A 27,384-nucleotide genomic window follows, 5' to 3' on the forward strand; every position below is an offset into this window, starting at 1 on the left:
TTATTATGCTTATTTCATTATGCTTATATTATGAGCATATGTACGAATGTTTATAATAACATAGTTGCAGTAACTGCTGAAGTATAGTAAACTTCCAAAAATGGTTGTGTTTTAACACAGATTAGCTTTCTAAGGAATAATATTTGGAATGGCTTAAATAAAGGGAAAGTGATCGAATAGTCAAAATAATTTCATTTTTTTGGCCAATACATTATACAGTACGAAGATTGGGAGGTTCTCCCCATTCTCCACAAAATCTCGAATATTGAAACTGTTACAGTTCGCTGCAAAACAAGCCATGGACCCTCTTTTTTTTTTTTTTTTTTTTTTTTTGTTGTTGTTGTTTTCCAATCTGGATTGAATAGGACTAAAAATTCTGCAGTCTACCAACCCAAGCGAAGAATGATTCTATTCTGGAAATTTAACGCCGTCTGTTGAAAATTAGAATGAAAAACACTGACTGACTGACTGATAACTTATAGCCAGAATACCACTGAGATCAGTAGTTCATCTGGCTCAATCAAATTTATGCCGGATGGGCACAATAACATAGAACTATCTTCACATAATGTCCGCAGTAAGGAGGAGAAAGACGGATAAAGAATAGGAAGACCAGCAACGCAAGAGCTCACTAGCAAGTAACCGGCCTGGTAAAGGCGTGACTAAGTGGGAGTCATAAAATGAGTGTAGAATGTGAATAAAACTAGTGAATTTAAGAAATACACAGTACAATAAATGAGTAAGATACAAAATTGAGAATGCTAATAAACACATTGGGTACATTATTTACAGGTGGGCACTAGGTGGAAAAGTTCGGGTCCCTGATAAGGTGGGCCGCAAGTGGGCGCAGTTTGGAGTCCTCATTCAATATTTCGTAGGTAAAGATATCAAAATTTCTCATATGGTCACAGTTCAGAGCTTTCGTGAAGAATTTCCTGTTGATCTTATTCAGGTGCTCTTCTACAGTGTCCAGTTTTAAGTCACAGTGCAGTGTAGCATTGCTCACAAAAAAGTGAGCATGGGTGATAAGCCTTAAGACTTTGTTTTGCATGATTTGAAGTCTTTTTATATCCTCCTTGGTAGCCATGCACCAGGCCGGCGACGCATAAGTCATCAATGGCCTAATTGCCGTGATATAAACTAGCCTCTTTTTCCTGAGGTCTAAGTTAGAATAATTACCCAATATAGGGATGAGACTATTTATAACAGTGAAAATTTTTCTTCTGACCTCTGTTATATGATCTCCCCATTTTAATCTTTCATTTAGCATTACTCCTAAATATTTCGCCTTACTAACTCTAGGAATCTCTTCAGAGAATAAGAAGAGCTTGCTATTAATAGTCAACTGTGTATTTTTTCTCCTTATCAATAATAATTGCGACTTGCTGGCATTAATAGCAATTCTCCAAGTCGTACACCACTTTTCTACCACTGGTAGAAGCTCCTGTAATTTCTTGATTGCATGGTGTGCATTTGCGGAATTTACGGATAATGCCGTATCATCCACATAGCACCCAAGAAAGTAATTTCTGCCAATGTGAGCCCTAGGGAAGTCATGAACATAAAATAAATACAAGACGGGCCCTAAAATGGACCCCTGTGGGATGCCTGCATTCATGGTGCGTAAACTGGAGATGTCCTTTCCAATAGCCACAGTGAATTTCCTATTAGTGATGAAAGACATAATTAGCTGAATCAGCTCTCTATCCATAGGGAGATTTATAAGTTTATAAATAAGACCCTCATGCCAGATGCGGTCGAATGCCTTCGCCACGTCTAGCATGAGTAAGGCGACATTTTTTTCTTGTGAAGCGCATCCCCATAAAACTCGACGAGCCGAACCAGCTGCTTCGTTGTTGAAAGCTTTCTTTGGAAACCAAATTGCTCCGGAGGCAGTAATTCAGTATAGTTTTTTAATCTGCTGTAGATGATATTGAAAAACACCCCAGTTTTATTCTTCCAATACCGGCAGCTGTTGATTCCGATTGCGTAATATCACGTAGGGAAGAATTACGGCACACGTATTGCGCAATAACGTTTGCGATATCTTGCAGATGTAATTAATTTTGATGTTCTGTCCGAGATTTGTTTATGAACACTTAAAAGAGTTTTACTGTGCTTGCTAAGCAGAATATTTTTCAGTTCCATTGGTTTATTTTTATATGATGCATATATCAAAATGTCAAAAGCATTTATTTAGCGGAGAAATCTAAAGAGCGGCTACAGTCTACCCCCCTTCCGCTCCTCTTTTTCAAGTTACGCTCGACTGTCCGAATATTCGCCAATTTCCAAGTATGCGGGTTAGTTAAGCTTTTACTGTTAAAGGATGACTGCATGAAGCAAATTTCTGTCTTCTAGTTTCAGAAATGTTCCTCTTTTTTACTTAAATTACTTTGCTTGCAATATCTGTTAAGGGAAAACTGATATACAATGAAAATTTAGAAAATGTTCAGAATTTAGATTTAAATTATTTAAATATCAATATGAGTGGAAAAATGAATTGTATTTATTATTTGGTTCCAAGCGAATACAATAAATATTCCTTATTAGTATTTATTTTCTCTATTTTGAACTGAAATTTCATCATTAAATCTCGTTAACTATAGTTTAGTTCTGCATAGTTTTTTTCCTCTCGTTGTAAACTAGTTCTGTAAATTGGAATGTTATTTAAAATTTAAAAAAAAAGTAATTATTTTCTATGGTTGAGGTAATGCTTATTCTCTCTTAATAAATACTCCATTTATTATTATTTTAAATTACAAGTTTAATTTTTAAGGCTATGCAGTTGTGTATAATGTAATTAGACAAGTGCTTATTTTTTTCTTAAAATGTGCTTGAAAAGTGCTTATAGGTGCTTATTTTTTTAACTAAAATGTGGCTATGAACCCTGAGAGACCGTGCTACCCTGAGCAGCAATCGAATATCCTGTGTATCGAGGAAGATCAGAACATGACATGCATCATGTGGTTTTGCATTATCTTGTTCAACATGACATTTGGGGGCCTCGAAGATAGGACATAACCACTGAACATAGGATGTCAGAAATGTACCCATCTGCGTTCAAATTACTGCCAATCCGAACTAGAGATATGCATGTCATGTAACAATGGATGCCCAAACCATCACACCAGGTGCAGGGTCCGTATGCCAATAGCCAATATCAAATGCAAGCAGGCGACATGCGGTCTCCTAGGGCACTCCAAACACGTATATAGCCATCAGAATACTGCATGTAGAACCAAAACTCATTTGAAAAGGCAACATTTTGCCACTCCCTGTACTCAGCTTTGTTGTTTGGCGCACCATTGTCGCTGTCTCTCTCTATGCTGTATTGAAAAGTTAAGCTGAAGTAATAGTCACCCTGCTGATAGGCCACGTTGCTAGAAACATCGATGCAACTTACAAGCTGATACTAGACGTGCTGCAAACATACCTAACTAATATTTTGCAGGGCTGACCTCACAATATATCAGTTCTCTCTGGCATTAGTCATGGGAGGGTGTTGAGAGCCTGCATGCCATTCAATCTGACCCTCAGCAATCCATTGATTCCATATTTGTATGACAGTGGTTGGATGTTGACTAGTGCAACTGGCAATATCGTGGAACGATAATATACACTTTTGATAGACAATGATCCTGTCTCTATCAAAATTCCAAACTTTCTGGTAAGCATTCCCTCCTCTTATTCAAGGCATAACACAGTATTCTGAGCAAACTCGAATCTTACAAAGCACTTTTTTAAGTTGAAATCCACTACACAGCTTTTCTTTTATGCAGTGCTTCAGATGTAGTTTATCCCTTCTAAATCATTTAAATGTGCTGAAATACTAATCATTTGCATATCCCAACTTCTTCTTTCCATGTGATTTTGGTGTTCATCAGATCATTCTTTTCTGGTGTTGCAATTTCAAATGGCCAGCAGTGAATTTATCTATGAAAAAATTCTGTAATCACATAGCGGTACATAAATGAGGTTGTGCCTTCCCCAACAGGGTTTGTTGATGATGTTTAACTTTATTTAGCTGCTATAGCGGTTGAATGCCTTCAAACTGAGAATCTTGTTCTATAAATATTTTTGGGGTAAGGGAATGTACAGTAGCCAACCACTGCACATTCCTTACCTCAATGCTGTTGATCATCTTGGGAATTACGTAGGCTGAGTTATGTTGCACTAGCTGACCCGAATCCTACAGGAGCTCGTAATTGCTCTCAGAAAAAAAGAGAGGATTTGATTAATGTTTTAGTTAACAGCCTGAAAAGATGACATTATAAGATGTTTCTTCCACCTCCTTGGCGAGCCTTCATGGTGTGGTGGTCTGCACACTGGGCCGGTATTCCAGAGGTCCGCGGCTCGATTCTCGGTAAAGGTTGTTGCTCATTTTTCATCTCTCTGGCTTTTCCAATTAACCTAATATCTCTACAACGTGAAATGTGTATTTTGACTAGTATAGTATAAAGTAAATTATATCAAATAGAGATGATGGTGTGGGTATTTTTTTGGGGTGGGTGAGTGTGTGTGTACAGTGAGTTAGTTGAAATTGTGTTACTTACAAATAAGGTAACTCTTATTTATAAATTTATAGATGTTACTGTACAATTTCTAGGTGTTCTTTTGTCTTGAAGCTTAAGTTTAATTTCCTTTTAATAATTATTATTTATTATGCATTAGCAGTATAAATGTCTTCATATAGAGAAAGCATTAGGTAACTTTTCATACATAAAACACTATATAGACAGTTATAATGCATATAAAGAATAATAATTGATTAGATAAATTTTAATATAGAATCTAATGTGATGTAAGTAAAGGCATTTATTTGAGTGAAATCCTTTACTACATTTATGTTTCAAGATGATTTTTGCTAGAGATGTTAAATAGCTGTAATCTGAGCAATCTGTTATTGTTGAATAATGCACTTGGCTAAGAATATTGTAAAGTAATAATGCATATCCCATTTGGAGGGGGGTGAAGAGGGATTGTTTTACAATGTGAATTTATTTCTCTTTTATTTGAAAAGTATTTTGTTGGTGAGTTTCATAATTAATTATTCTTTATTATTCAATAAGTGTATTCAAGATGCATCTCATTGGTTCAATTCTAAATATTAATACAAATAATTTATTTTAAACTTTGTTTTTATTTATTTATTTATTTTTGTAAATATGCACATATCCTTGCTCTTAGTGTAATTTTAACATATTTAAATTGGTATAAAATTGAGTTATGCACAAAAAACTCAAATGTGCATTGAATAATTATTGTAAAGTAGAATTTTTATTTATGTGTACTTATTTTATTAAATCATTTAATCAAAAATTTATGTATATTTAAATGTGAGTTAAAACTTGTTAAAAAATTCTCATTAAATCTGTTTTCTTTTTTTTCCCCTCTGTATTTCATTTAGATACTAATATATGTTCTTATAAAAATGGAAATTGCTCTCATCTTTGTTTACCTGTATCTCGAACCCAGCGCGTTTGTAAATGCACCCTTGGATTTATTATTGATCCTACAAATGAAACAAATTGTATTGGTAAGTTGTTTTGAATTTTTTCTAAAGTGATATTGGATATTTGTATGTGCATATAGATTATAAATGTTTGTAATGTTTATAATGACATTGTGAATCAATCATAACAGGAATATACATATATGTATATACACACATACGTATAATATATAAAATAGGAAAGAAATGTATTTACTTTAATTTGGCGATAGTTCTTTTTGTTCCCCATTTTAATTTGGCTATGTCCTCTTTTTTGTTCTTAAAGTAGAAATTGTTAATAATAGCTTTCTTCTCTATGTCTTTCCAAATTAATCCATTTCACTCTTTGTTATGTAATCATGCTGCTATGTGGATGGCTGTCATCGAATCAGATTAAAGAAACTTAAAATTAGCAAAAAGAAAACCTTAAGTTTGGCATAGATTTAATCAAGAATTCAGTCAATTTTGAGGGGGAACAGGTACAGGTCTTTCATTAAATGATCTGCAACATTTGAAAGCAGCGAGTGCAAAGGTCACATTTATATCCTATAGTGGTAAAGCGAACAAGAGGTTAGAACAATCTGTTACCAAAAATACTAAGGAAAATTAAGTTAATACAATTTTAAAATCATTAGGAAGGACTGGATTGGACCTAAAGTCATTAACTAAACAAGGTAAATCTTTGTGAATGTGAAACAAAAAACTTTATTAACAGATGGTGCTATGTTTCTGTAGGATATAAATATGATTGTTGCACCTGCTGCTTGCAGATTTCTTTGCTCCTGATGAAGAGAGACCTGTACCTGCATACTCTTGAAATGGGTTGAATTCTTGACTAAATCTGTGCCAAAGACAATGTTTTAACTTTTCTAATTTTATGTTTCACTTTGCTGCATTTGTGTTTTGTTTTAATTGTGCTTATATAATGTAAAATGTTGTGTCGCAAATTTTAATTATGCGTATGTAATTTAATGAATCAGAATTTAGGTTTTTATTGTACTGAAGTTGTTTGTGAATAGTGTAATGGATATTTATTTTTGGCAATTAAAAGCTTTTTGAATTTATTTTTTGATGCTTTCTCACAAAACTGGAAATGGGGGTCTCACTGTTCATCCAACTGATTGTGAATCGCATTTACAATGCGAAAGAGCTGTTTTAGTTGCGCAGGGTTTTGTTTTCTAGTTTGAAAATGAAGATTTAACTACCATTTGTGCTTCACTTTTGCTTTGTGAATGTTGCAAGTGATGAATAAAGGACTTTTCAAATGGAGAGGTGTCTGTAAATTCTTATTTTTTAAGAGCAGCAGTGATTACTTTGCTTGAGCTTGTTGAGAGCTGCTTGTTTGCAATAGTTAGAAGGGGTCGAATTTCTGTTTCTCACATTCTAGGGTGATTCACTTTGCAGATGTCTGCATATTGTCATTGTAGCAGCATTTCCATTTCTATTCACTGGGGAGATTGGAAGTAATAAAAACCAAAATAGGGAAAATCCTTCTGGTTGGTCAAACTTTATTTTATGTTTAATTTTCTGTAGAATTTGGTGGGTGGAGAAATTGAGTTTTCTTCGAGGCTTGTACAGAAGTTTAGTGTCAGTTTGGAATTTTAAGTTTGGTCTGAAATGATCTAGAAGTGAATAAAGAGATCAGGGCAGTTGCCATACTGCAAGCCTGCCTGCGCCCATGAGCTGGAGCCCATATTTTGTCTTGGATGAGTGCTTTGGGTGAAACATGCTGAAATTTTGTCTTGCTGTGTCTCAAAAAGTAATATTATACTACCTCTCCATTAGTTGATAATTTTAAAGCATTATTAGCAGTCCTTCTGGATTCTTCTTGTTGACAATCTTCAGTAATTTTAAATTACATTGATGGAGTTACAGATTTCTCCTCAAATGAGATAAGCAGCATTTTCCCCACATGACTTTCATAAACAGAGTTAATTTATCAGCTGGCTGAGAACAACTATTTGCGTTAAATGAACTCCTTAGTTTTCATCACCAGTGCAGCTTGGAATACAACTTACATCAGTGTCCTTTTGTATGATTCGATACTCCACTTTGAGGAACGATATATACACTGAGAAACCAGGTTGAGGAAAATGATGTGTATGACAAGAAACAATATGAAGACCCATTGACATTGTATCTAGGTTGTGGAAGTGAAGACAGCTGCTGGATATCTGGACGTAGTTGTGTGAATCAAAATTTTTTTGCTGCTTTATATTTCCACGGGGGAGTTTCAGGGTTAAGGAAATAGTTTGAATTCTTCGATTGACTTGTAGGTATGTAATGTTAAAAACTCTAATTTAGATTCTCTTACGAGGAATACCAAATGGTATTGCAGGATTTATATCATTGATAATAATTTAAAATAATCGTTTATGTCTTGAAATTGAAACTTGATGTTTAGAGTAAACCAAATTAATAATAGTAGGACAGTTATTGTTTTCTCTTATGGATCCCTGTTTAAAAAATTAGAAATGAATGAAGAAGTATTGTTTAAAATTCCACCGCATGAGTCTACTTATGTGTATTGTTACCCTTTCAGGAAATTCGTAGGGGTAGTCTGGCCAGCTGTCTTACTTTGGTATGATAATCTAGAAATTAACAAAGATGTTTAGGGGTAAATATTTTATGTTTTATTTGAGTTATGTTATTTGATGGTTTGTGCCGTCACTTCATCTGTACGAGTCCATGGCTTTTAAAAGAACATGGAGGTTGTATTACTTAGGGTATTGTTAACTATTTTTATATTTTTATGAGTTAATGGACCCCCCCCCCAAAAAAAAAAAAAAAAAAAACACTAGCTATGTTATACATGTATTAACCACTTCTTCTATTCTTATTACAATGGATGATTATTGTTGAATTTTATTGTATTGCAGAGAACTGTTTGATTGATATGTATGAGTATTTCTTCACTGCTTTCAGTTAATTTTAACCCGTTAACCGCCAAAACTACAAGGAATGATTCTTTTCTCATGAAAATAATAATAAATATTAAACTAGGCATTTATAACAGAAATTTACATTGAAAATAAAAAAAAAATGCTCTTACCTGTGGAAAAAGCGAGTGTTGTGTTCGCGAAACGTCAGCGGAATAAGACTACGGATGTTTAGTGAATAGGATTGTACTCATGCGATGTTTACTTTGAGTGGAGCACTGGATTACCTTTTAGCTGTACAACGTTTTAAATCTACAAATCACTTTAATATATTTAATATTAAAATATACATTATATTTTTTTTTTTTTACAAATACAGATTATTTCAATTGAAAGATTCATGCATGAAAAGCTTCACTACAATCATGACGTAAATAAATCTATAAACATGTATCTATGGCACTCTTTACTACGAAGTCTTTTGTTATCATCGAACTTCACGATAAAATGTCTACCGTCTCCATGCAGTGGTTTTTGAATGCTAAATTTACTAGGTCTTCCCGTTGTTGATCTATTTCTGACTAATTCTACATTCTCAATAGGAGTTTGCAAAAGGAATAATGCAATCTCGCGCCTGAAATCTAAAAGAGACTTTTTATTTCCAGTAGTAGAAAGTCTTCATTTTTAGATATGGTCTCTCCTTATATAATTTATCGGTATTGTCAGTTTGACTATTGTCAGCTAAATGCAAATTCTGCTTCATATACAAACGTGATATGATTCCTGTACTGCAAACGTGATATCGATTTTTGTACAATAGGAACAGAAATGTCCTTATCAAGAGACCAATATATTTCTTCTTGAGGTAAAGAAGGATATCCCATAACCAATAATATTCCAATAAATCTTCCCATATAGGCTTCAGATATAATAAAATTCTGGGAGATTTTTTTCGTGAGCGTATATATTTGTCTGATCAACGAGAAGAGACTAAATGTCTAAACCAAAAAGAAAATCGAAAATCTCTCCACTAGTTTTACCTTGTATTTTGTCTTTTGTAGTTTCTCTTCTATCTCTCTTCCTGAAACATAACTTACTTTTCCTTTTTTATCCACTTCAAGTTTTCAGTTTTCTGCTTTTTAAAATTTTTCGTATGACTACCACTGCTTTTAGAAGGCTGAAACTTATTTCTTACGTGAATTTTAACTTCCCCAGCAATATCATTTGGTAAAATATCATTTTCATTGTTTAAAACATTGTCATTCCCTTCTTCTTCATCACTAGCTCCTGCAATTTCTGGGGGAACAACAACAATATCAGTTTCATTCTGGTCATTATTAACATTATCATCATCTGTTTCTTCATCAAAAAATCTTTAAAGGGCTTCTTCTAATGTAAGATACCTCGTTATAGACATTTTTAAAGCAGCCAGAACATCAAAAGGAATGAGAAAAAAAAAAAAAAAAAAGAGAAGATTACCCGTTTCCTGCTGACGTTGCGTCAGCGGTTTTCCCTGCCTACCCAACACAAATATAAACATCTGATTGCCCTAATGTTCTGATAAACAATGACCTTGACTAAAAATAGACCACTCATAAAGACGACGATTCTTTCGTTAAATATTTTCGGCAAAAATACCTGGTCGAAAATTTTGCTTAAATTTTGTTTAAAGTATGAGATTAATTAATATAAGTAAAATGATTGTTGAAAGCAAATATTTTTTTACAGAAGTAATCTTCATAATATTCCCTACACAAAATCATCTGGTATAAAATATCTTAGGTAGTTACATTTATATACGCATTTAATTTTACTGTTGCATCAACACAACACCAGCAGCTAATGGGTTAACTAGATACTATATTCTGTTTTGGTCTGGCATCAGAGAGAGAAAGTTAAGTCAGTCTTTGCGGCACAGCGTGTCCGGTCTGGACACACCTAAAAATTTCCTTCTGTATGCGCTGAAAAATCGAATGAAAACGAATTTATAGGTTACTGTAGGTTACTCTGAACCTTCTTTATTTATAGTAGATGGCAGCTCAACACAAACCAGTCCATATATTTTAGCCATGTGTTTTTTTAAGACCCTTATTTTTCAAAGAAATCTTCCATATTTTTTTTAGGGTATGAAAGGAATTGCTTGAAAAGAAATTTCTATGTTTTTTTTTTTTTTTTTTTTTTTTTTTTTTGGCTGTATGCTAATCTTCTTATTCTATATTAGTTTTAAATTTTTACCATGAAATCTTGCCTAAAATCAAACGGTGAACCCTAGGTGTGCCCAGACCGGGCTCACCGGTCTAGGACAACTGGAGAGTCTGTTTCTTTGTTTCTTCGCATCTCATCGGTCAGTTCATTGACAACAGTGCTTGTTTCGAAGCTCTATTCAAGCCACTTTGGGCACACCCACAGAATTAAAAGGATAAGTGCTATCTTCACAAAATTTTACTTGTGTACTCCTCTAGGACTAATTAGACTGCCTACCTTTTTTTTTGGGGGGGGGGTGTTTGTTATTTTTTATTTTTATTTTTATTTATTTATTTATTTATTTTTATCAACACTCCGACGTTAAAAGGTAGCGTGCTGGAAAGGGTTAAGCTGTGTTATATTAAATAAATTCAGTCAAAAGTCATAACATGTTTTCAGTTTAACTGCGTGCCTAGGCCGATGAATACTTTGCATTTTCATTTGGGGAAGAGCTTTTCAGGATTTAATTTATTACTTTTTCATTGTGTGAATATACATCATGATTGACTAAAGTAAGATATTTCCTTTTGAGGTTCGAGATTTTATTTTTGACAGAGTTGTAAACATATGTACCATTTCCAGCTTTTATTATTGTTCTTGCAAGCAAGCAATGTCTGATAGTTTTTCTTATAATATGAATATTTTCTTATTTATTTTGTATTTAAAAATGCTCTTGCCATGATTTATGCAATGTTTCTCAACTGCAGAATATTCTTCTTCAGAAAAAACACAAACACAATCTTCCATTCAAGAATTATATTACATGCATCATTATTAAATCAGGAAAAATTGCTACACTGGATGATATTTTAGTTTCAAAATGAGTTCTTGACAACAAAATTTGAATTGCTTTATAACCCTCCATCAGTATTAGTCAGAATTAATTTTTTAAGTGTTTGTATTTTTTGATAAATATTGCTTTCATGAAGTAGTAAGGTGGAAATTAGTTAAATATATTGCAGTCTTTTTCTCATGCATCTGTAATGTAAAGAAAAAGTACATGTGATAATTTTGCTTGAGCTACATAGTTTTTGCATAGCTTGAATTCAAATTATAAATTCATTTGTTTTTATTATCATGTTTAAATGCAAAAATTGAATATTGTATTAAGATGCTAATTTGATATTTATTTCTTTACATATGTTTATTTATAGGAAATAGTGCCTTCCTACTATATTCTTTGAATTCAGAAATTCATGGCCTTTCCTTGGATAAAGATAAGAGAAATATCCCAGTGCTTGCTCCAGTATCTCGTATTCAAATGGCTTCATCATTGGATTTTTATGATGGTATTCATACTGATTATTATTATTAGTATATTTTTGTTTTGCATTTTGTTTGTGTCATTGACTGAAAACTAAGTCAATGACAGTGGCATTTTACTGAAAACTAAGTGTATATTATTTATATTCTTTTTGTCATCAAAATAATTAAGTGATATTTAGTTGTTTCATGTATTTTATTTTTTCTATGCTGAAATTATCTGTATTTTGTTAAAAAACGTTTTTTAAATTTACTTTTAGAAACTGTGATACATAAATTCTTTTTATATATTTTACCTCATCTCCTCACTTAGATAGACACATTTAAACCATCCTTTGTGAAAGTTTTCTTTCTTTATATATCTAAAACTTTTCTATAAATCATCATTTTGAGAATGATGACCAAAAATAAAGTGTAGAAATGGCTAATATTATGGACAGCTATTTCCTATGAAGAAGATATATATTAATTTGTGAGGACTATAATAAGTACTATGCAGGATGTAGTCTGAGATGTATAAATATCTTCTGAAAATAAAATTTCTTAAAAAATACTTTTTAATGAAATAGTGCTTACTTTCTGAATGATATGAGTCCTTTGTGACTTTAGTGCTTGATGTCATACAGTGATATGAAGTATTACATAAGTACTGTAAAGCTAAGGAATCTATCTTTTTAATGAAAGAACACAGGATAGGTACTATTAAGCATGCTTAGATTTAGTTTATTGTTAAACCAAGGAGTAGTATTTTAGTAGAATGAAATTATATGGAACTAATTTTGCTGCTGCTGCTCAGATGTTATAGTGGTTAGGGGAGTAAGCCACTGAGTTGGCTTTGCAGTACCAAAGAGCCTGGATCTGAGTCCTGAAAAGGCATGGTTGTAACTGTCTGTCCTTGATAGGAAGCAATGGTGGCTGCCTATTAAGTGCGTCCTGATTAAAATGACCACCACTTCTGACCTTAGGAATGGCCAGTGCTAAATAAGCAAGTGCCTGCCATTAGATTAAAACGTTTTGCTGCTTATTACTAAATTTAATGCATTTGTAATTTTTTATGTATTAATTTTTTTGTATACTACAAGATTTTTCTACTTCCTTGTGGCCTTGATAATTCTAAATTTCAGATATTGAATATTTTCTGATATGCTGATATTTCTATTCAATTATTTTTTAATTCTGTAGAATTAATCTGAAAGTTTTGATTATTTAAATTATCAATTAATTATGTAGTAGCTAAAAGATGCTGTTCTTCATCGTAATACATTCTGATTAATAAGAAATCAATGGTAATTAACGAGGAATGATTATTAATTAATAACAGTAAAGATAAAATAATACTTATTTTTCTATGCAAAAAATTTTATACTTTTGAAAGTTCGCGATTAACAAATGTGTACTTGTAAAAAGTTTTTTTTTTGGAGGGGTCTTTTCAGTGTCTAAAATATACAAGCATACTTTATAGCTCATTTCAGATAAACTATATGTGATAATATAATTGATGTTTATAATCAGCAAATTAATTTTGTAAGTTCATTGCCATATTATTATTTAGCAGTAGCAAATTCTTTGGTACAGCATTCAGTGTAATTTTTTCTGTATAAATCAGTATTTTTTCCATATTAGTTTATTATTTTGCATAAGTACAATTTTTGTTATTATTATTATTATGATAAAGCTGAGGATTATCTGTACTGGACTGATAATGAAGCTGGAACTATAACTAGAGTTAAACGTGATATGACTCAAAGAGAGATTGTTATCCAAGGCCTTGATTCTATTGAAGGTTTTAGCATTGACTGGATTGCAGGTGAATTTTTATTGTTGTTTAATTATTATATTTTCATGGAAAATGTTTTATTTAAAATTCTACATAAGATATTTATTACAAGATTTCTTTTTCTCTTTGGCCTTGAATATTTACTAAATCATGCATTATATATTATAAGAAGTACACTGCAGTTTTAAAGCGAAATTACTGAAACCAGAAATGAATTATATTGATGTTTGGAGTTGTTATAATTCATTCAGTATAGGTGTAACATGAACAGCAGCAAATAAATGCAATATGAAGTGGATATACACATGATGGAATTAGAATAAAGCAAACATAATAAAAAGACAAAATGAGTTAATCTATTAGGAGATTGTGAAATCACCCCACATATTCACAGAAATTCATGATCTTTGCTTGCTGCTACCTAAGAGTCTCATAATTTAAGAAGGCAATCAGTCACAGTATTATGTACAAGGACACTCTGCAGCTGTGGTATAATTTGTGGAAAAAAGTTAACAGCAGACACACCTCAACAGCATGGTGACGTTGCTGTCACATTGCAAACCTGTCACAATATGTAGATCTGAATGTCACAGTGGGGTTGTAGGTGTGGCTTAATGTCCCATTTATGTGACATCTGACTGCAACATTTTTGTGCCATCATATTGTGACGTTAAAGTGAAGTCTTAATTTGACAATGTTGTGAAGTCACACTGTGACGTTGATGCATATTCAGGCTGCAACATTGTGAAGTTGTTGTGAGGGCACACTGCAACTTTGATATAATGTCATAGAGTGACATGAATGTAGTATATAAAATGGTATGAATGTAAGGTCATTAAAGATGTGAATGGATATCAAGCGACACTGTACTACTTTTTAAATGACTAGTGTAATGTCACAGTGCTCCTATTCTAGACAATTGCTTCAGTAAAACAGATAATTACAACATTTTATTAATCCAATAAGACGTTATACTCTTCAAGGAATTAAAATATTTCAGTAATATTCAATATCGTTAAATCATTGAAAATATTCAATATAGTCATGTGAAATTTTCTCATTGTTCTATGATATAACTATGATCCTTTTACAATTTATGATGTATTTGTATAAAACACAGTGTACCTGTAAACACAGAATGTATTATATATGATCCAAAAGTCATCATATGGTCATTTTCTAAGCATATTACAATCCAAATACTTTTGAGTATTACATGTCTAGATGCTACATAATTTTGCTTTCTTCCTTTAGAATTTAATATTTAATAACGTGTAATATTTTCCAAAATTTCTGAATTATATTAAAAATTTGAGTTCTTATTATAGTTTATTAAAAACTTTACTATATACCTTAATTTAACATTCTTTTTTTTCCTTATAGAAATATTTAAAAAAATTATATTTGACTTGCAATATTTTTTCTAGTTCATTGACTTCTAATATGCATTTTTCTTCTCCATTTCTCTCATCCTAATTGCTTTTTCTGCCAGTAAAAACTACTATTAAGCATGCTTAGATTTAGATTATTGTTAAACCAAGGAGATTAGATTTAGATCTCCTTGGTTTAACAATAATCTAAATCTAAGCATGCTTAATAGTAATTCAAGATTAGATTCAAGACAAGCTTCAAGGAGATTAGATTTAGATTGTTAAACCAAGGCTTTTTCTGCCAATAAAAAAACTATTAAGCATGCTTAGATTTAGATTATTGTTAAACCAAGGAGTAGTATTTTAGTGGAATGAAATTATATGGAACTAATTTTGCTGCTGCTGCTCAGATGTTATAGTGGTTAGGGGAGTAAGCTACTGAGTTGGCTTTGCAGTACCAAAGAGCCTGGATCCGAGTCCTGAAAAGGCATGGTTGTAACTGTCTGTCCTTGATAGGAAGCAATGGTGGCTGCCTATTAGGTGCGTACTGAATAAAATGACCACCACTTCTGATTTCTGGCATCACAAGTTGTGCTTGTTTGATAGGAAGCAATGGTGGCTGCCTATTAGGTGTGTACTGAATAAAATGACCACCACTTCTGATTTCTGGCATCACAAGTTGTGCTTGTGATGCCAGAAAAAGACCTAAATTATTAGATTTGATAATTAGATGAAAGAAAAGCCGTTTTAATACTCTACTCATAGAATGTTTACCTATCTGAATATTTTCTTTTATAATGAAAGATTTCCTTTTGAATAAAAAGCTTTTGTAAATTGACAAAATCTTGTACTACAGTCTTCAGATTAGCAATCTGTAATACTGAATGAATAGTTATGGGTACAAAAATCATTGGATCGAAGATATGGCTCTAGAAATTAAATTACAAGAAATTTATATTTAATGCATTCTCTTTCACTATTATTTCTCCATTGGCAAATTACAATTCTGTGCGATCTTTAAATTATAAATTTAAACTATACACTAGTCCATATCCTGTAGTTGTAGGGGTTCACAGTACATGATATATGAAATGTGAATTCATCAGTGAAGATGATAGTACTAAGAAGCTTTCATTGTTTTTAACTCATTTCATCATATCTACATGAATTTATGTTGTGCTTGTGATTGTTTGAAGCACTTTTTTCACTGGTTGAATTTTACATGAATGAAGCTTTAATTTCTTGTGCAAGATATTGTCAACTGTCGCATTAAACTGTTACTGCTATATAGCAGTCATATAGAAGTGATATTGCCATATGATGTTTGATGCTGGGTATTTAGTAATCATCACTTATTCTGGAATTGTCTCCATATTCAACACAATTTGGTATTATCTATCATCTTGCAGTTTTAGATTGTGATTACGTTCCTTCTCCCATTGCATACCAACATATAATGTTGTGGTTTTAATGTTTTCTATACACAATTTTGTATGATCATGGCTGTAATATTTTAAACTATTCTGCTTGACTTTTTTTTTTCCTGTTTATCCATCAGTTTGAAGTTTCATGTCCATCAGAATATCATTCTGGTGTCATCATGCTATTAAAACACTTACTTCATCTGCAGCACAGCTTCATCTGCTTGTTACATAACTCTGAAATGCTAATTTCTTCTGGTTTTTCCATAATATGCAAGGAGTTTTTAATTTAGTATCTGTTAAACTGTATATATTAAAAATTAATATTTCAGTGATATTTGCTGAAACATACAGTTGAACCCCACAATAATGAATCTTTTTGATGAATCATAATAAAGGCCAATTAGCAACATCTCATTAAAGAAGTGAATAATAACTCTCAATCAAAAAATCATATTAAAGGTTACTTACAATTCTTATTACATACTACTATTAAATTTCTTTTTGTTGTCTTGCCCACCAGCGGCTGAGCGGTAAAGACGCTGAACACTGGTAGTTCGGTCCGAAGTTCGAATCCCGTGAACAGGCTGGCTGCATGGGCGTTTTCGTGATTTTCCCCATGTGTAACGTGTATACGAGCCAGTTTCCCTTAGAAAGTCCTCCATGAAAGGCATCCCTCCCTTTAGGCAGATAGCCCTCGTGTGCTTTGCCATAACTGAATAATCCATCCAATCCAATCCTTTTTGTTGTCTTATGTCATGAAATAACATTAAGTATAAAGGAGATTACACAGAACCAAAAACTTCATTTGTTATATGAGGGGCTTTGTTATAAACAGATTCACTATAGTTAGGTTTGAATGTATAACTCCCTGTGCTATATTTTGCAGTTACTCTGCCGATTATTTAACATAAGGCAAATTTTAAAAAAGGTTCATGATTATTTTTTGTTCTGTTTTCACCTTAAATGCTCATTATTTAAAGACTTTATTGCTGTTATAATGTAGAAGGAAATATTCTTGTACATACTGAATTTTAAGGCTCTTAAATGCATATGGTTTGTTAAGTAAAATATTCCTTTAATATATTAGGTAAAATGTTAAAAGGATAAATGATATGCTAAACATAGCTTGCTTTTCATAATAAATTTTTTATAAAATTTTTATTTAATTTACTGTGTTGATAGCAAATTTATGGAAAATAAGAACATTTTAATAATTTTATTCTAATTTTGATGCTAGTGTTTTGTTTGCTAGCAAATGCCACCTGAATAAAACTTTTCTGATTATGTAAGATTAAGTCTCATCTTGAATTTTTTTTAATTTGTGGTGTATAATTTGTATGAAAAGCATCTCAGTCTATTGAAATAATTGTTTGTAAATCTTATGCATGGAGAATGTAATGAATTAGGTAAAACGTCTGATCTAAAGTCAGACACTTTTTGATGAGTCATCTATCATTATGCTTTCAGGCATTGTAAAGTAGGCATTATTTTCTCAAGTACATTTGTACTTTTCTTCATGCCTGCTCTTCTCTCCAGTCCTCTCCACATTTGTTTTGTCACGCTTCTTTTGTCTTCTTAAGTTCCAAGCTGGGTAATAAAGCTGACTGCAGTATTATACTGTAATCATAGTGATAATGAAAGCAAATCTTTGTGAATCATGAACTCAGCATAATTTTGGATCCCATTTTGGAGTGTAATACCTATATCTAACGCCATTGTTCACACATTGACGTATCTAGATTTTTTTGGTTCATTTCAGAATGTAATTATGTTAAGTCATGCAGTAGTGTAATATGCACACATACATCCCAAAAAATTAAAATTTCCATTCTTTGGTCATTATCATTTGTCATGGTTTATGAACATGCAAGATTAAATTACAATTGATTTACAAATTAATTTAAATTACATTAAATGAAAATAGATTTTTACAATAATTGTGTCTAGAATTGATTGACTGTATCTGAGGCTTATTTCCCTTCCATAAACGGTGTAATGCATATTTATCTGTGTCAATACATGCAGTATTTCATTATCTGGTTATGTCAGTGTGAATAGTAGAGTTGTATTTTTATTGCTTCATTGTGCTTTCTGGACTACATGTATTTGAGTCAGTTGTTAATAGAATGGTTAGATGCAAGGACACAACATTCCACATTAAGCTTGACTTTTGTTTCAGCACAATTTATTTTCCTGTTAAGGCTTCTATCATCACATAATGCAGTAATTGCTTATTTGTTTTATGGTACTTACAGGCTTCAGAATATGTCAGTCACACTTGTTGAAACATAAGAGTTGGAGATAAAAATTACATATAATGTCCTGCAGTTGATTGATACAGAAGACAATAAAATAGCAGGCACCGCCTTTTTATTACAGGCAATCAAATATTGTCTGACCTTCCTTGCTAGTTATCATGTGCCATTTCTACCTTGGGTCACATGTTCACTACATCTTTTGCCAACTGGAAATATTTACTTCAGAGTTGTGTAGAGACAATGCAACAGTGATACCATTGGCTTCAGAAAATTGTGTTTGGAAAATAAGAACTCTTAATATTCTAAGTCTGCCATATAGAATCTATTCCACTTTGTATTCAGCTTTGTAGGAATGATTACTGCTGCCCATCATGGCTGCAGGTGATTCAGTTATTAATATTCTGTCAGGGTTCGTATGGTCCTTAAGAGTCCTTAAATTTTTTTAAATCGATTTTTGGTCTTTAAAAGTCTTTAATTTCGGCCAAAATCGTCAGAAGGTCCTTAATTTTAATCATCTGAAATTTCGATCTTGTTCTTACAACTGCTGTTTTGAGTGTGAATTATCATTTTGGAGGACTGTTTTTGGCAATTCACTGATGAATATGATTATCTTTTGAATGAGTTCATGGGTTATAATTTGTTCCTACGAGGGCCATCCAGGAAGTAGATTACGTTTCCGTCTGTGTCCGCTAGGGGCGGGGCTAGCGCGGCCATCTTGGGGGTCAGAGCGTTGCGCAGCTCAGTCTGCATCTAGCCGTGCTAGTGAGAGGTTCGTGCTGTGCTCCGTTCAGATACTGTGACGGTTTGAAATGTCTGCGTTAATTGAAAATCCCGCGAGCTGCGAGGTGCGCTCAGTAATAAGGTTTCTGACTGCAAAAAACTGTAAACCGATAGAAATCTATCGGCAGCTTCGTGAAGTGTATGGGGACAACATTATCACTGAAGGTGGAGTGCGTCAGTGGGTCATAAGATTTCAAAATGGCCGAACCAATGTTCACGACGAAGATCGAAGTGGGAGACCCAGCATAGTGACCGCCGAACTTCTCGAAAAAGTCGATGCTAAAGTCCGTGAAAATCGAAATTTCACAATAACGGAACTTTCTTTGAGTTTTCCACAAATTTCGCGAAGTTTGTTGCACAAAATCATCAGCGAAAAGCTTGGTTACCACAAGTTTTGTGCAAGATGGATTCCAAAAATCTTGACAGAGGACCACAAAAATCAGCGAATGGCTGCAGCGTTGAACTTTTTGGACGCTTACCATAAGGATGGTGACTCTTTACTCGATCGCATCGTTACTGGTGACGAAACATGGGTGAAACATGTGAACTGTGAAACGAAATTGCAATCAATGCAGTGGGGGCGCACAAGTTCTCCCCAAAAACCCAAGAAATGCATGCAAACAATGTCGGCAAGGAAGATGATGGCGACTGTTTTTTTGGGACAGAAAAGGTGTAATTTTGGTGGACTTCCTGGAAAGAGGCACTACAATAAACTCTCAAAGGTATTGCCAAACTCTCCAAAAACTCAGAAGAACAATTCAAAACAAGCGCAGAGGAATGTTGAGCTCTAAGATCTTGTTGATTCACGACAACGCCCGGCCCCACACGGCAAATGTCACTCGTAAAGTTCTTGAATCTTTTAAGTGGGAGTTGTTTCCTCATCCGCCGTACAGTCCCGACCTGGCACCGAGCGACTTCCACCTATTCCCAGCAATGAAGAAGTGGCTGGCTATGCAGCGTTTTGATGACGACGCACAGCTGCAAGAAGAGGTAACGAAGTGGTTGAAGGCGCAGGCGGCCGAATTTTTCGACGAAGGAATTTCCAAGCTCGTACATCGCTACGATAAATGCCTTAATTTGTATGGTGACTATGTAGAAAAGTAGTATTTGAGTGTGGCTTTCATCTGTATATAATAAAATTTGTTTCCTATACTTTGTTTATTTTTTATTCCAAAACGTAATCTACTTTCTGGATAGCCCTCGTATTTCAAATATAAAGGGTACTTGGATTTTCTGAACAAGAAGTGAAACAAAAGCATTTCAAAATTAGCTCTTAAACAACTTTCTGCTTTTGTGGATGTGAATTCTTTTATAAAACGGCTCGAAATTTGGTGACTTATCAGCATTTTGGCAATTTTAATACCACTTTCTATAGAAAATTTTTTATTCGGAGATCTGGGAATTTTTCGTCGATTTTTTTTTAAAAAAACAATACAACATTGATAAATTTAACTAAATTAATGGCTATATATTGAAATTATATTTAAAAAATAAAATTAAAATAGAACATTTATATTTTTTTGCTGTCATATTATGAAGAGACATTACTTTCTGTTTAGGCGACTTATTATACAGTATTTTTAATATGAAAAATAAACAAGATAATAAATGTTATAAAGCACAGTTTACAAAACAATTCATAGCAAAAAGCAAAATAGCTATGTAATTAATTAAAAATTTCTTCCTTTCAATTTTTTAATGGTAAAAAGTTTTCCCATGTAATTTTTTCAGAATATTCAAAATTATTAGAATATGCATCAGTTTCCTCTATAAAATTAATTTCACACTTTTTTCCACTGATTTTTTTTTCAAACTATTTCTGGCCTTTTTTCTATTACAGAATTGGTAGGGCTAATTTTTCTTTAGGAGTTTAGACATTGCAACATAGAAAGTTTAGAAGGATTTGAAGACCCACAATTCTAGAAGGCTCCATTAAAATGTGACAAAATAAAAAAAATAGCTTCGTTGTATTAAAACATAATGGATGTCTTTTACAAAAATTTTATGATGAATTTCATACATTGTGAAGAATTTTTGAAAGGACACGGAAAATATAATGTTTGAATGTTGTACTTCTGATGCTAGAAGTCTCTTTCTTAAACTGTTTTATCTTCTCTTTATTTTCTCAACTTTTCACTAGATACAAGCATCGAAAATACCAAAAATGTTTCTAATCTTTTCGCCTTGACAGTCATTTATATAAAAAAAGAATTAACAACTGAGAGTATTTAACTATCTAATTTAATTATTTATAACTGACTGCTCATTTTTAAAAGTTATCTATGTGTATTAAAGGAAGTTATTGCTTTTCAATAATCATTACTGTGGCCACAAGATATGGCACGGAATTGTAAAAATTATTGTAAACTTGTTCTTTGCATCTAATGAGACTTAAAATAATACAAAACAATTTATCACGTCTGCTATATTAGTGGCTTATTGGAATCTTAAAATATATTAACCAGGTTACAATCCCAGAAACTCTGTATGAAGGTACAACATTTGTAGAGACATCAGGACTTTTTTTAAACAGGAACAAATGAAAAAGTGTCTTCACCGAGAACTGACCCGCGGACCTATGGAATACGCACCCTGCCTGCAGACCACCATACCACGAAGGCATGCCAAGAAGGCAGGAAAAATACCTTATATACTCCCCCTTTTAAAAGGCAACTAGGTTTTTAGGGGAACCAATGACCAAATCTTGGGTGAGGAGAATCATCATCCACCACCCTTTTAGTTCGGGCTGCTCTGTAGAGACATTAGGCATTTTTTGGAAGCAGGAAAAATGAAAAATATGCAAAGCCTTTGCCGGAAATCAAACTGTGGGCCTCTCAAATATGAGCCGAGTGTGCAGACCACCACACCACGAAGACATGCCAAGAAATGTGGGAGAAATACCTTACCTACAACAGGCTTTCAGGTTTTTTTCTGATCAACAGGTCTCTATATTGGCAAGCAGCAGCACTAGCAACAGTTAATCTTCTGCTACAAATCATGCTAATTATGATTTTATTTCTCATTTTAACCTATGTCATTTGACATAAAATTTACTAAACCTCTAGACTGAGTAAGTACATGGCAAAATGAGACATAAAAGAAAAAATCAGCATAAAGTTGTTAATAAAATGTAAATGAAATGTCCCCAATCTTCTTTCAAATATGTTCAAGTATTATACGTGTAAAATATTTAATGCTATTTGATAAATTTTATAATGTGGATTTCGTTCTCAAATTTGTTTTAAAGTTATGTTTAATAAGAATGCATCCTACTCACGGATCTATTTTATTCTTAGAATGTTATTACAAAAGTGAAATTCAGATATAAGCTGATTGAATTCAATTTTTTAGCTCTTATTGGCTGATGGATCCTTAATTTTTTTCATTAATGGTCCTTAAAAGTACTTAATTTCCATGTGCAGAAACGTGTACGAACCCTGTCTGTGCTTGCAGGCAGCCCAGAATTGTAATAATTTCATCCTTGTTGAATGAGGTGCTTGTAAAATAAATGCTCTTTTTTTTGGAGGGGGGGGGTTATTTGTTTTATAATTTTACAATTTAATCAGCAAATTTACTGCCTATGCTTTAATTTCAGTATTATATAGAAAACTTCAAAAATATTACTAGCAGTTACATTTATGGTAACATAAAACATAAAAAATAATTTTAATATATTATTACTTGTTTAAAATTACTTTCCTGTACAATATCAATTAAAGTAATGATAATATAGGCAACATGTACTGGATTGATGCAACATTTGGTGCAATAGAAGTTTCCCATCTGAATGGAAGTAACAGATATGTTGTGGTATCTGGAAGTATGTCAAAACCGAGGAATTTAGTTGTTCATCCTTACCAGGGGTGAGTAAATTGTATTATTCTTCTCCCACTTCCTTGTTAAAAAATGATGACCTATGAAGGAAAAGGTTTTTCTATCCAAAAAAGCTACTAATTCTTAGATATCTTATTAAAGTGCATTTAAAATGTGAAATTCCTTTGTGTTAATCCGTATTAGGATAATAATTTTATGGTTGTAAAAAGTTTTAAGACTGCTTTCATGAATTTTTAAATAGTTCTCAGAAATGTTAATTAAATTCATGAATTTTAAATTTCATTCATGTAATTTTAATTTATTATGTAGATATTTGGAAAGTATCTTATTTAAACTGAAAAATGTATTACAAAAGATTATTTTTTAAAAATAGGATAAGATAAAATATTAATACACTTATATAAGAATTATCAATTTTTGCAATCTAATTGTTTTGGATTTAACCAGTTTTAAGTATCAAAATCAATTTCAGATACTTTTTTAAGTGTTAGAAGGCTGCTATACTAAAGAAGAAAGTTAAATAAAAAGGTTAAGTATTGAAGCAATATCTTAGAGCAAAGGAAAACTGTAGATATGGCATGGTATAACAGGAAAATATTTAGTTGCATGCCGAAAAAAAAATTTAGTTTTTGTCCATAATTTCTAAAAACATGAAGAGCTGAGCGGCGTAATATATCTGATGTAATCTCCCACTTTTGCTTTTAGTGTCATGTTTTGGTGTGACTGGGAAGTTCCACCTAAAATTGAAACTGCTGCATTAGATGGAAGCCAACGTCGGATCTTCATCAAGTCTTCCCTGCAGTTAGTTCAAGATTTGGCCATTGATTTTGAAGAAGATAAATTGTATTGGACTGATGCTCGCACACATACAATTGAAAGAATTAATTTAGATGGAAGTAGAAGGGAAGTAATAATTAGCCATGATGTGCTTGAAAAACCTGTATCTATTGCTGTATATGGTGATGAAATCTACTGGACTGAGATGTAAGCATAAACTTTGTGTAAATATTTGTATTTTAAAATTGGGAAAGTTATCATTGAAATTTTTTCAGATGTCATTCCCCCATACTTTTATCTGTTTGTTTGTTGAATTTTTATTTGAGTTTGTATAATTTGTTAGTTGTTTAAATATCAGGTTGATAATATGCCTTAGTATTCTGCATTTGTTTGCTATGTAACGTATTTAATAAAACAATCATTATTTTATCAATCCACATGTCTTACACCTTTATTTTATATTTTATTGGAGTTGTTTCTCTGATCTTGGCACTTGCATAATCATCATTATCCAAATTTGGTGTTAAAATGTTCCTTTTCTTTGAAAATTTATCATTATGAAAAGAAATTTGTAATATTTGTTTACTTTTAGTTAGGACCTTTGTGCCATGAAATAGCTTTTATTTATTTCATTTTTCATTTTTGTTTTTATCTTGAAGCATTTTTTTATATGTTAATATTTGTTTGCTTTTAGTTAGCACATTTGTGCCACAAAATAGCTTTTTTTGTTTCAGTTTTCATTTTTGTTTTTATCTTGAAGCATTTAATTACACCATTTTTTTATATGCAATTATATATTTTTTAGGCTTAAGTCAGGTGGTGCTATATTCAAAGCAAGCAAGCGAAAGGAGGACACTATCTCTATGGTACAAGGCAATTTGGGAGATTCATTGAGAGATTTACTCATTTACCATAAACGTAATTCTTCTGGTAAGATTTCTGCTCATGTATTTTAATATATTTTTGTTTATATTATGCTTCAATATGTAGCTTATTTTGATGAATTAAAATATTAATTACTTTATTATTATTACTTTTATTAAAATATTAATTACTTTTATTACTTATGTGATAAAATTCAGGTTCGTTACATAATGCTTGTTGTCATGGTGTCAATAGAGATATTAAATAGAGCATGAATGACAGGCTAGTAATAAATATAGCTAATGCCTTGATATATTTAATGGAAGGACTTGAATAAATGAGGGAATAAAAGCATGTTGCCTCCTTTTGAATTCTAAATTTTTAACACTGAGATTAATTATGCAATTGTCCACCAGGAGCAGAATTTTAAGAAATAGATTATGTCATCTTGATTTTATTGTTAAATTGACATTTCATTGAAAGTTGTATACATTTACTTGGTGTCTGTATTTAAAGTTTCCCTATTCAAAGCTACTTACAGCCATAACCAGTAGTAAAACAAAAGTATAAAACTTCGCTTATGATACAGTAAAAGCAAGGGAGTGGCATTTAGCCAAATATATAATTCCATATCTTGCCATAAGAGAGTATTTTAATGTGAAACATCTGTAATAGAGATACAGATATCTTCAATGCTACTTAATGAGAGTTACAAAACCTACAAACATTCACAGAGTATTTGCTTCCAGTGGGCTCACCACTCACAGTGATCTTAAGTTTACACATTCTCCTTTTGTTAATTAAATTATTTTATTGAAGTGTCAGTTTTGCACCAACTGCTGTAGAGATGGTTTAGATTTTGATAGGGCTCTGAACAGGTTCAGGCTTCCAAAAGAATGACAGTGAACGTTGAAGCTAGAGAATCATTGGTTGCTCTTTCTGGAGGACAGATTCCTCCTCAGAGGTAGTAGAGTTAGTTGTAACTCCAACTTTAATCGCACCACTAACATTTAGTGTTGAATTGCAGTGGAATAAAGTTGCTTCTTAGCTAAATATCCTCAACATCCCTTTATTATGTCATATACAAAGTTTCATATTTTTCTGATGACTGGTTATAAATGTGAATAATTCTGAATACTGAACTAAAAACATCCTATATAAACATTTGAGGTTCTTAAATTTTCCTGGTAGTAGCAATTTTATTTTCCCTGAGCATGATATGGTAACACATATTCACAATAGTACGTACTTATCTTTTATCAATATTTTATCCAGTATTAGTTGATAAAATAGCCTGCTCTCACCACTTTTGAAAATATTAAATAGCTGCTGCAGTTTCTGTGACTTCATTTTGCAGTTCATCGATGGCATTTCTACACTAATTTTCTCATTTGTAATATTATTCATTTTATTTCATCTTCGTAGCTAACTTCCCACACAAGCAACTCTTAATTATTGCCCAATAACTTGGCTACTGCTCAATTTTTGTCTTCAGCACAGGTATGTTGAAAGATTCTCTGTACAGTACATCATTGTACTCTCTCTTCACTATAAAGACACCGTAAAGTACATCATTGAAGTAATACTTTGTCCATGACTTCTGGATGAATTAACAGAAGTTTTTTCTTAATGTCACTGTCATCTGTACTCAAGGTATACAGGAAGTTATCTGTTTAGTAAGATATTACTCTTAGCTTTTTTACATAACTTCCAATACATGTCTTTCAATATATGTTTGCTAATAAAAACCCATATTTGATGCCATCAAAAATATTTAGTCCTCTTACGAAGAAAATACTTTCTATTTTGACCCTCAAATTGTTTAGAACCTAGAACTAAATTGATTAGGACTAAATTGAACTAACCCGTTTTGTGACTAATTTCACCAAAAGCCAGCACTTTCTGGGGATCATCCTTATTTCATTTCTCTTTCCATTCTCTTTCATTGCTGAAATATACAACGCAACTTCACATCTGTTTCAGGAAATGAGAGTCACCTCTCTTTGTCTGAATTTTAAAAAATAAATTACGTCCAAAGGGGTGTTTTTTTAACATTTTGTGTAATACATTTATTTATTAAATATCACGTTCTTCGCGTTTAAACTATAAAATTCAGTTCAACAGCAATATCGCAAAATAGTTTTAAAATGAGCATATCTTTAGAATTTCCTATACAGAGACTCGCATGCTGGAGATAAAAATGTTTTTTCTGTACAACGTTGCCATTGCTCGCTTTGAAATCCTTGAGTTTGTTAATCAAAAATTCGTTAAAAGTTTTACAAAATATAAAATCAATAATAAAACAAATTCCAAATTTCAAATTTTGGCTTCCACATGCGCATATTCGTACGAGGATTATGTCATTCAAAATTCGATGGCTCTATGTACCATTGTTTTATCACAATGGGAGAAATAAACATACA

At 32.3% G+C, this 27,384-nt stretch overlaps 1 protein-coding gene across 7 annotated transcripts in view; it reads left to right on the forward strand.

The window, feature by feature from the left end:
* Positions 1–27,384, forward strand: part of LRP1 (LDL receptor protein 1) — a 627,804-nt gene that overhangs the window by 295,488 nt on the left and 304,932 nt on the right. For all 7 annotated transcript variants that reach the window (XM_085820318.1, XM_085820321.1, XM_085820322.1 and 4 more), the window contains 6 exons: positions 5,408–5,536; positions 11,769–11,903; positions 13,553–13,684; positions 23,220–23,349; positions 24,026–24,304; positions 24,903–25,027. In XM_085820318.1, coding sequence (XP_085676444.1) covers positions 5,408–5,536; positions 11,769–11,903; positions 13,553–13,684; positions 23,220–23,349; positions 24,026–24,304; positions 24,903–25,027 — 930 coding nt within the window. The remainder of the gene's footprint in view (positions 1–5,407; positions 5,537–11,768; positions 11,904–13,552; positions 13,685–23,219; positions 23,350–24,025; positions 24,305–24,902; positions 25,028–27,384) is intronic.

This window comes from Stegodyphus dumicola, chromosome 7, assembly GCF_044657685.1.
Source record: "Stegodyphus dumicola isolate Sdum_Otavi_A_Nest chromosome 7, ASM4465768v1".
In the NCBI taxonomy this organism is placed as follows: Eukaryota; Metazoa; Arthropoda; class Arachnida; order Araneae; family Eresidae; genus Stegodyphus; species Stegodyphus dumicola.